General features: G+C 37.6%; 1 protein-coding gene across 2 annotated transcripts; it reads right to left on the bottom strand.

Moving 5' to 3' along the window:
- Positions 1 to 1,255: 1,255 nt before the first annotated feature.
- yeats4 (YEATS domain containing 4) lies at positions 1,256 to 5,563 on the bottom strand. Of its 2 annotated transcripts, none has more exons than XM_080851100.1 (7): positions 5,411 to 5,563; positions 5,021 to 5,140; positions 4,578 to 4,644; positions 4,302 to 4,396; positions 3,934 to 4,023; positions 3,471 to 3,558; positions 1,256 to 2,183 (listed from the first exon to the last, which is right to left on the bottom strand). In XM_080851100.1, exons 1-7 carry the CDS (start codon positions 5,459 to 5,461, stop codon positions 2,014 to 2,016), a joined length of 681 nt encoding a protein of 226 aa, XP_080707226.1. In that variant the 5' UTR covers positions 5,462 to 5,563; the 3' UTR covers positions 1,256 to 2,013. The 2 variants fall into 2 exon arrangements, with proteins under 2 accessions (XP_080707226.1, XP_080707227.1); XM_080851101.1 differs by having other exon boundaries at positions 4,980 to 5,140; positions 5,411 to 5,546.
- Positions 5,564 to 11,928: the final 6,365 nt, after the last annotated feature.

The following is an 11,928-nucleotide window of genomic DNA, read 5'->3' on the forward strand; positions in this document are numbered from 1 at the left end:
ACTAAGGAACTCAATTTCCTGCAATACAAATACATAAGTAACGCTAACAGTACAATGTGCAGGGTTGGGGAGTAACTAGTTACATGTAACAGTTATCGAATTCAATTACAAATGTAATCCGTAATAATATGTATTTGAATTACAGTTACTAATCAATATGTTGGTGTTTGAAAAGTGGTTACATTCAAGTATATTCTTTTCTATGAAAAGCTTTAATGTAGATTATTTAATTAATTCTGTTGCTTTGCATCTTTTTGCCCTCTTCTAGACAGGTTTAATTTATTTGGCAGTATGCGCTCAACATTTTGATTGTTGTTTTAATTTTCACTGTCTCTCATCTGCCAATCGAAAATAATCACAGGTGATCAAATTAAATTTTACATTATTTTGATGGAGTAATTGAAAGGTTACATTACTTTTTGTATTTTTAACAAGATAACTTGTAATCTGCAACCTTTCCCAACGCTGACAATGAATATGTGTGGAAAATGTAAATCATACTAGTAGGTCTATTTATAATATCAAACATTTTAAAAGCTCTGAACAAGAAACATTTAGAGATGACATCAAATGCTTTCATACAATACTCTATACACTTATTATGTAGCATTATTCCATAAATATGTAGACATAAAAATATTCAATGTTATTCAAAACTCCTGATCAGTAGGTGCTCCCTGATGGTGTTGGATAGTTCGAACATTTGCACTTCGCTTACCTCTAGTGGTAGATTCACATACTGCAGCCTTACTGACTCAACCTAACTTTACCCCCAGCTCTGAGCCCGACACTGTATCATTTTGAACTAAATGCTTAAAAAGTGGCCAGGCTGCGTAAACTCCTGTGAATGATGAGTCCCAATCAGCAAATGAAAATGAGCCCTTGAGGGATAAGTGGCTAAAATTATTTATTTTATCCGATTTATCCATGTTCTTGGTCTTCATAATATCTGTGTTAAATAACAACGGGAGAACATGTAATTGTGACCTGTGCGCCCTGAGTCAATGGGTCTGACACCACTGTCAAGAACCAAGTACATACTACCCATCTCCTTATAATAATTCATAGGCTACCTTTTCATCCTTGTGGTGCAATTTTACCCATATGAACATATTACAGTCCATCTCATTCTGTCAGGCACTTGACATGCACTTAAGCCTAGATGCAGTGGCAGTTTGTCAAGCACTTAACATGCACTTTAGCACAGCAAGTGGCAGTTTGCAACCACATAAAGCATTCAGATAGTTTTGTTTAAAAAAAAACAACAATCCACATTTATTCCTACAGAACAGCTGACTGAAAATGTACACAAACACTGTCCACGCTACCCAGATACCGTCTTCCAAGATTCACAGATCAACAAGTTATTGTTCATGAAAATATGAGTTGGCTATTAAAAACAAAATGGCAACAACTTCAGGAAAGAAAAAAAAAAGAAAAAATTGATCCGTGGACAAATTCTCTATCTTCCCTTGGAAAGACATTTGAAGAGTCTAATCTAATTTGCCAGCTCCCATAATCACTTAGATTCAGTTGGTCTAATGGCACAGTCATTATAAGCGTGATTACAATACAGGCCGAAAGAAACACACAAAGGCTGGACTTTATGGCTATTGTACATTCAGGCCGAAGTGACACGAGTATAGCACTTTAACCCAGGGGCTGTTGTTCACCAACTAATTTAAGGTCTAGGCATCCTGCACCCAATCAATATACAGGGAATGAATTGGGGTTAAATACACAAACAATGTTTGGCCGGCTTCAAATACACAAACAAAAACAAAATGCTTGAATCTAGCAATGATGGTCAAAACAAAGATGATAGTTTAAAAGATTGTTTTTTTTTTTGTTTTGTTATTTAAATCGATATTTATGTTGAGGGAACTAAACCTATGTTGTGTACCTTACTGAAGTACCTCCTCTGACTTTGGGGAGGGTGCTATATGTGATGCTGATTTAACCGGCCCAGTCAAACGCTTCAAGTAAATATAATGAGCCCAGCATGTGACTTCTTTAGTGGTCTTTGATCTGGTCCTCTTCCTCCAGTTTCCGAATCTCTCCCTTCAGGAAGTTGATGGTCTCCCTGCTGGCCTTCAGCCTCTCTTTCAAATCAGTAATCTCCTGGCTGGTTTTCTTCTTGGCAGCTTCAAGCTTCTCGCGAGTGCGTATCTCCAACTCTGCAACTGGAAGAGAGAAATGGGAGTGATATGTGATGTGTGAAATGCTTATTCTTTCCCTTTTTTTTTCTTTAAAAAAATAAAAAATACTCAAGGAACTTTTTGGATTTCAAAATACACCCACAAAAGATTATGGGCCGTTAGATTCTGCAAATAAGTCACATTTTATGCAGAGACCATGCACACTTGCACCGTGTTTTGGGTGTAGACTTCATCAGACTTTGCTGTGGTAACTTAAAAAGCCATGCACATAGGGTTGTAAAATACCTCAAGGAAGTATGACAGCAGCCCTTTAATATATTATATGAATTATATTAGTCTCTCAGGGTAAGGAATGTTGTTAAGGCAAATGCGTGGACACCTTTTGTGAGCCAGGGATGTGTAAAAAGACTTTTCCAAGAAGTGTATAACTGACCAATGAATATAGCGGCACATGAATGGTTTCTAAAGATTATTTTGCAGAAACAGTGGTCATTCAGTGCACAGAGCGATTGGATACTGACTGGTTCAGTAGCAGCATCGTGAATTGTTATTGATATCGTTTTCGATGTACATTAACACTTGCATGCACAGTTTACAGATCAGAGGAGACTTATGTTATGGACTGTGATATTCTTTGGATACAAAACATAAACACCATTCTGCCACCCTTAAAAGTTATGTTAAAGGCACCCAGTGCAACTTTATGTAAACATTCAATGAAACATAAACATTCAATTTCTAGTCTTTTTTACACGTAGTAAGTTTCAATAACTCCATACCATTACATATCGACATTCAAGGACCAAAGATGAGACGTCGTTGTGTGGTGAGAACTGATAGAAAATCGTAAACAACAACAATCGCCGGTGGGGAGAAGCCATTTTTCCATTGACTGGAAGCCTGCTTTATTTATTGTAGGTTACAAAAAATAAAGAAAATGGCGGCGATTGTTGTTGTTATCGATTTTCTATCAGTTCTCACCACACAACGACGTCTCATCTTTGCTGCTTGAATGTCGGTATGTAATGGTATGGAGCTATTGAAACTTACTACGTGTAAAAAAGACTAGAAATTGAATGTTTATTTTTAAGCCTCGAAAGTTGCACTGGGTGCCTTTAAGGACTCTCATTAGTTTCACAATCGTAGTGTTATCCAAAATGTTGTGCTGGACAATAACATTTAATAATTCATTCATATTTCAAGAAACAATGAAAGCGTGTGTGAGAGAATGAAAACAGGCAATGCATGTATACAGGCATGAGAGGGACAAGAAGACATGTAGGAAATGCACATAGAAGGAAAACTACTTACACTCGGTCTCATGCTTGTAGGCCCCCAAGGTCAGCTGACGAGTAGTGTTCAGGAGCTGCTGCATCATGGCAGTGGGGTCCTGAAAGATCTGTGGAGAAGCACAACAGCCGCCTTTAGTGTCACCCAATCCAAGGCTCTCTCACTCTCATCACTCTGACACATGGAGTCTCTAAAATAAATCATACATGCATACCTAATATATATATATTTAATGTTTTGCTATTACCATATCTTAATTTTTAAGCAATCCAAAAGTGTTTTGTTAGTGTTCAACTGAAACCATTTCGGTGACACCAAAGCTTTTACAACAACTTAGAGGATTTATTCGATGCTTGGTCTGGATGACCTCCGAATACTGCTACACCACATGTGGTTGATAGAAGTGTATCTGTGGCCAATACTAAAGGCACTTCTTTGGGTATTTGTCCACATTTATGAAAAGCGTAACCACACAGTCTCTCACCATTTCATCGTAGAACTCAGACACAACGGTCTTCTTGGGCATGGCACTGGAATCAGACTGAAAAAGCTTCAGCAGGTGGTAAAGTGTAACCTGTAAAAGAGTGACAAAAGACAGATACAACTCAAACTAAGCGAATCAAACTAAGCAAATCAAACATCTGAGAATTAACTAATTAAAATAACACAATAGGCTAACTGTTCATCTCTGCTCACATTATTCTAAACATACTGGGGCTATGCATCATGGCCACTTTTTCTAACATCAATTAGTAATGGTAATGTTAAAAAATAAAGTTTTGAACAACAATGGTGAACATTTGATTTCATTGTGTACTGATAGTTAAATATAAAGGCTAGCACTGAACTCACCGGCCTTTCATTTGGATCAATGAAAAATATTTTGATGATTATTTCAAATTCACCCCAGCCTGTCTCTGTAATCTCGTATGGTGGTTTTGTCACCACTGCGAAAAAACAAGGAAGGAAAACCATGTCAAAATCAACATGCAGTGTCTGATAAATCCAGTATTTATCAAACAGCTGAGTAAGGTTATCAGAATCAGAACCAGAATCAGAATTAGACTGATTGAGAAGACCATGACCCACGTCGGACCTACAGTTTGTGAAACTGAAAGGATAACCTACCTCTAAGAGGGTTTGTATAGCTCTCGTGAAGTTTGAACTGTATCTTCTTGACATAAGCAGACATATCCTGTCGTTCAAAATGAAAGAATGATAACAACTTCTAATTAGCATGAAATTATCTCCAGCAATATGTTGTACTTTTCATGTAAAATTACTCTGTACTCTATGCATTTTGTTTATTTTTTGTAGAACAATAAAATGTATTAAAAACACCAACAATATCAAGATGCCTAGCCTCCAATACTGGGGCACGCACCTTATCTTTTATGGTTCCCTTTAAACTGTATCTATTATGTACGATTATTGCTGGTCAACAGTATTTATATATACTGACAACAAAAACTGTAAACTGCACATTTCATCCTCTAGTACAACATTGTCAATGTCATTCTTGATCTATACCACAGCGTTGTAGACAAGTTGTTTAGCTGCATGATAACAACCTCGTTTCTGTAGGGTTTGACGTATACAGTCCATTGATGCGTATGTCCGTCTTCTTCTCTTTTCTTCCCAAAGTACCGTGCAACATTACCAAAAACGATAGGCTTGACTATTGTGACTCCCTGTAAAAAATAATAATAATTACTCTCGTCTTAAGGGCAAGCTAGCCAAGGCTGGCTATGTATACCGTTAGCTAGACGTAGTTAACCACAACAATTCGTTAGTCTGCACAATGATGTGACAAGCAAGTTTGCAGTAGAGGTAGGATTTTAAGACTTGTTCGGTTACTGTTCAACACGATAACCATAGCAAATGTGAATATACACAGCCAGTCATGGTAAAGTAAATTAGCATGATAAGATAGCCAACAAGCTAACGTTATATGACAATACCTTCACTCTCCCTCCAGAATCTGGTCCAAATTCAGCCATCTTTTTGAACATAATACACAGGAAAAACAATGATGGTAGTGGGATTTCCAGCTATAGGTAAAACACTGCCATCAAAACCGAAATATATATTTTTCCCACCTCATTTGAACAACATCATCGCCCCCCCTACTAAACAATAATGCAGTGGATACAGAAACTTCTTCCGGGTCGAGTTTCACAAGAGACAAATTAAAAGTCTGAATGTTAAAAGTCTGGCTGAATGTTTTCCAGACGTCTCGTCCGTGCTCATGCTTGCAAAGTCTGGTGCTTTCTTCTCTATATTACGTAATGGAATAGCCTATGCAAATTCATTTCAGAAATGCTCTAAAAGTGTGTGAAATATTTGCCATTGAAAATGAGAGCAAAGATTGGGTGCAATTATAAATATTAGAAAGGCCCACAACTGTACATTTGAATTAACAACTATAACATTGCTAATATAGGCCTATATGTATAAAAAAAAGGCTCATTAATTAAAATATATTAATGGCTTTACTCTATAAGGCAGACAAAATAGGGGGCCGTGCACAGTATGTGACAATGAGACAATAAGAGAACAATATCTCCAGCTTCTTCAGTAACATAGAATAAAAGACTAGTTTGAGAGCATCCAGGATTTAATATGAGGCTTACTGGATGTAACATCCCTGTCTCTTTTGACACTGTTGGAGGAGTCATGCGTGCCCTTATTAAAGACAACACCACCATCCCACCAAACAGACACAGACCTTTACTTTACAGCCTATTCAGACAACCATCATGGGAGGTGTATGTATAGAGAGCTATGATTAAAAACAACAATATACATGGGACATTTTAGCTGAATGAATCCTTCTAGACCCTGTGTACAATGTACGTTTTTTTTAAGAACCTAAGCTAGTGTCCATTTGCATTCAAAAATGTTGTTAAAACATGGAAAATGGTTAAAAGAATTTCCATGCCATATTCAATAGAATTAAATAAAGTGGTCCAGTCTAACACACACTGACACCAGTTGGACACGGTTGAACACTGAATAGGCCTAATAACCAAAGACAGTGTGTAGTACACCTAGGTATGATCACAACATATTTGTTGAAAAGTTTGCTGAAAAATGTATTTGAGAGTATGTTAACATACTCTTAACATTATGTGTTTTCAACATTTCAGTATTTACAAATGATAGCCTTTTTTAAGATGGCAGATTCAGTAAACATCAGCGAGGACCTCACCTGGTCTGCTCAAGGTTGTTAAAGCGGCCCGTAACCGCCTCTTCTTCCTGAGGAGACTGAAGAAGTTTGGCATGAACCCAGTCATCCTCACCAACTCCTACAGATGTACAATAGAGAGCATCCTGACTGGGTGCATCACAGTGTGGTATGGGAACTGCACATCCAAGGACCGCAACAGATGCCTCAGGAAAGTTGGCAGGATCCTAAAAGACTGCAACCATCCAACCTTCAGACTTTATACCCCGCTACCTTGAAGGCGGTAACGTAGCATCCGGTCTCGTACACGCAGACCTTGAGAACAGCTTTTACCCGAGGGCCATCAGGCTGCTAAATGGACATTGATACAGCACTGCCACTTTTTGCACTCGTCACTTTACATGCACTGTCACTGTCACTTTCATATTACTGTTTGCACTATTACATATACTGTCACTTCCAACTTACTGTTTGCACTAGCAGTAATACCATATCAAAAATATTGCTGAACTGTAACTCCCTCACTGGATTGTTTGTTAGGTTGGTATAGGTTAATAGGTTAGCATTGCTTATTATATGTGAATTATATGTTATATGTATATATCTTAGTATTATATGTACAGGCTGTTATATGTATATATGTAAGAATTATGTGTAGGTTGTTATAGCATACTGTTTTGCATCCTGTATTGTATATTTATCTTGTATATTTAGTATGGTTATTATATGTTTATTACGTGTACATTATGTTCGGTGTACTTGTACAGAGTGTACGTCATGTTCTGTTCTGTTCTGTTATGTTATGTTATGTTATGTTATGTTATGTTATGTTATGTTATGTTATGTTATGTTATGTTTTTGGTAATCAAGAATTTCAGTACCCAGTCTGACCCTGTGTAATTTTGTGCATCTGACAAATAAAAGACTTGTAACTTGTTACTTGTAAGAATGACATGCACTGCACCATTGTGCATTGGTGAGAATATTATACCTTAATGTGAATGCAGATACAATGGTGATTTAAGTGGCCTGATGAATCTGAGGTCTTTAATGCAGATTTCATTTTGTGGTGTCTGCCGTTTATTTAGCCAGTCATATACATCATCCCTTTCGTCTCGTTAACATTCATCCATGACAGACAAAGCTGTAGTATCTTCACAGCTGAGTTCAAAGTAAAGTTCAATGTCTTTAAAAACATTATAGTGCAGCACAAAACAACACAAACTGATGCCTTCGATTAAATGTCATTTATTTGTATTAAAGATAATTTTCTGTCGACCTTAAGTCATAAATTGTAAATTGTATAGCCAGAGTCATAAGTCGTAAATCGTAAGCCAGAGTCATTAACCATAAATCGTAAGCCAGAGTCATTAACCATAAATCGTAAGCCAGAGTCATAAGTCGTAAATCGTAAGCCAGAGTCATTAATCATAAATCGTAAGCCAGAGTCAAAAATCATAAATCGTAAGCCAGAGTCATAAGTCGTAAATCGTAAGCCAGAGTCATTAACCATAAATCGTAAGCCAGAGTCATTAACCATAAATCGTAAGCCAGAGTCATAAGTCGTAAATCGTAAGCCAGAGTCATTAATCATAAATCGTAAGCCAGAGTCAAAAATCATAAATCGTAAGCCAGAGTCATAAGTCGTAAATCGTAAGCCAGAGTCATTAACCATAAATCGTAAGCCAGAGTCATTAACCATAAATCGTAAGCCAGAGTCATAAGTCGCAAATCGTAAGCCAGAGTCATTAATCATAAATCGTAAGCCAGAGTCAAAAATCATAAATCGTAAGTCAGTGTCATAGCCGGGTGGTCATGCAGGAAGGATTCATGGTCGAGGTGCCAACTGGAAATGTAGATTAGCCTGGTCTGATGCTACCATCAGCAGAGATCCTCAAATCCTCAGAGGCCTAAGAAATTGAATGGTGATCAGAAAAGCTGTTTAAACCTAATAAGCTCCTACTTGTTATTTAAGCAATTACAATGTAGATAACATAAAGATATGGGGTTTATAGCCTATGGTTGGTACAATGACTTACCAGTTCCTGGAGAATCTCTTTGAATATGGCTGAGTTTTGGCCTTGGTAAACAAAAACAAAATATAATAATAAAAGAGAGAGAGAGATGCAGCACTTTTTTAGTACATGCTCTGGTTTTCTGTTAGCTTTTTGTGTCTTGTGTTGCATCAGTAATATACAATATGCTCAGTAATATAAAAAAGTCTTGGGGTAAAAGAGGTTTTGGGGAGGGGCTCACATTTCTGACTGCGGGACAACTGATGATCAACAAAACGAGGAAACCGTGCCAAACTGGATTTCTTGAGAAGCACCAGCAGGTCTGAGGTTTCTACCAGTCTGTGGGAGGGAAACATTGAAATCAACAACATACCTGATTTCCTAAGCATTGGCATTGGTAAATAAATAACACTTCACCACCTTATTGTTTCATAGGAATAGAAGGCAGAAATCCACAGATCTTTATTATCTTTCTGGGTTTATCTCCTGATGCCCCAGTAGCAGAACTACTAAGGTGATCTATGGAGACAATTAGAATGAGCTCCTGATATACTAACCTCTGACGCAGACGGACGATATCTGTCCTCTCTGCCACCAGAACTCTCTCCAGCGCAAAGATCTTCGTCTGTGGTGTGGTGAAGAAAGGTAAAGATGAAATATTCTAAAGATAAATTATTCACCCTCCAAAAACCTTAATATGGTTGATATGGCAAAATGTCTTCATACCGCTTTCTCCCTCACATCTGTTCCCATTGATGCCATCTGCCAGAAATGAATAAAAAATGTGTTAGGAAAGAGTGGAGCAGGAGCAAGGAGCAATGACCCAGAAAGTGGTGAACTTAATTAAAGAGCTAATCCAACCAGCTGACGTGGACATTTAGGAAACACATTAGAAAAAGAGCCTTAAAAAATCCAATATACACTAAATGTAAGTTGAAAACACAAAGCAACTCTTACGATGAAATTCAGATCCACAATTCTTTGTTCCTTTTCCGAAATGTCCTTTTTAAGTAGTTTGACCTTCTCCTTATTATTCACATTTTCATCTCCAAACAACTTGACCATCATCTTGGAAAAACATACAAGGATTATTTAATCAGCATATATGACCTTTGCAAAGCATAGAATTAGTTACAATGCAATTTGGCATAGTGGACTACATGCAACATTGTTTTGTTTTATGATGTACAAAACACGTCATTTCATTTTCTAACCTGCAGCTCGTCATTGTCCTGCTGTAGGCGGTGTTGGGATTGCGCACCCACATTAAGCTTTTTCTGGAGTTGTTTGATCTAATAATAGAAAAATTAAACAGAATTTCAGTTGCAAGAAATGGTCAACATTTCTGGTCATCTCGCTGTCTTTGACATCACACAAACCAGACAGAATAGTTTTAGCATGGTGGCCTTACCATTGAGTTCTGTTCGGTTATCTTTGAATTCTGTTTGGTTATCTTTGCCATGAAATCACACTTCTCCTCAAGAAGACTGGTAACTTGTTCAGTGAGCTGAGATTCTCTCACTATTTGACAATGAGAAAAGGACATTATTTGTTTACCATACACAAAATAACAAGCAAAGTCCTTTCAAAACAAAAAACATGCATTCTTGACAAGGTCTTATAAAAGAGGAAACTTACATTTGAATTGTCTCCTTAGGGCCTACATGAATAGAAGGAGAGAATTGGCAGATTCAGAATTGTCAGAGAATTAAACATACAGGGCATATTGCGTCAATAAGCAGCTTAGGGCCTAAAGAAAAAATTAAATGAAAACTCACACGAACTTCAGCTTTCCACAGGAATGTCAGAGTCAGAGGAAACAGGACTAACAGATTGATGATACAGATCTGCAGAAAATTAGGCGAGTTAAATTCATAAGAAAGACAACGGGGCTAATCTTCTCTTTAGCGTTCATAATAGATAGGCCTACATGCTAGAATACTTGATGAATTACTTACAATTTCAGGAAATGTCAGTAGTTTAAGTATGTCGGAGGCACCAAAGATCTCCATCTTGATCGCCTTGGACCCCGCGATATATCTTGAGTATTTTAATTTTTTTTTCACAATATGTCCGGACTCAATTTACAACACTTTACAAAAAAATCTATGATAAAGTAAAATGCTATCAGTAAAACGGTATCAGTAAAAACGTAGACCACTCACGTTGACTACTTTGATGCGTTTGAGATTTCCCAAACAAACACTGTCCAAAACAGAACACTGACACCTGTCATATATCAGCCATTGTAACGTCACAATGAAGAACAAAACTAGGCCACCTTTTTATGGACATTATTGCGCTCTGGAATATTTGGCGTAGGCTAGGCCAGTTGCTTTAGAGTGAGAGATAGATTTAAACAGAGCCATGTTTTATCTACATTGCTATGGATTTAAGTACATTTGAGAAAAGCCTTGTAGCCTATTGTGGTTCTTTGACACCTCGTTGCAAAAAAATATATAATTGAAAATAATCTATGATCACCAGTATCCATACATACATTGGATGTCAGTGCATGTCATTGCAAGCCATTCTGCAACCTTCCCAATGTAGACCAACATAAAAAAAAAAATCTAAGAACGGATCCCATTCTATTCCTCCCAGTGTTTAACACTCTTCCACTAGAGAGCGACTCCATTACTTTCCCCGCGTATCACGTTGCCTAGTTCAAGTCGGATTCATTAAGCATCGCAATTGTCTTTTCCTATATTCTTATGCATTCTCCCTCCCAATTTGCATCGTGGTCATGGAAGAGTGGTAAAGAAAAGACATTCGACACAACGTTTTATTTTTTTAATACGACATCCCCGTCTTTTAGCGCACTGTCAAATACTCCACCTCCCAGCATTCCACGGTGATTCATTCAGGAGGAACTTCCCAAAAAGTTTGCCTAAACCAAAACCAGTATGTGGAAATGGGAAATGATCTGCCCAAGCATGCCCCCTCTCTCGAGCATACAATCATTATAATGTCAAAATAAACTAAGATACTTTATACTGTTATTGCTCAGGTAAATAAATACACCTGGGGTAGATAAATCTTAACGTAAATTTGTAGCAGTTCCTGTAGCATTGCTTGGCCACAGTCTAGCAAGTGTGCCTTTAGATGACAGCGTGGTTACTGATTCGCCAGCCCACGACTTGATTCGCCACCCCTCGACCTACTCTTCTTCACATCGCGACTAAACTTCAGATTAACTGCCAACGGACGACGAGCGTCATTCTCCCTGCACTTCACAGAACGATACATACAAGGTGAGGCGACAGCTAAGATCACG

The sequence above is a fragment of the Sprattus sprattus genome, assembly GCF_963457725.1.
Source record: "Sprattus sprattus genome assembly, chromosome: 14".
NCBI classification, from domain to species: Eukaryota; Metazoa; Chordata; class Actinopteri; order Clupeiformes; family Clupeidae; genus Sprattus; species Sprattus sprattus.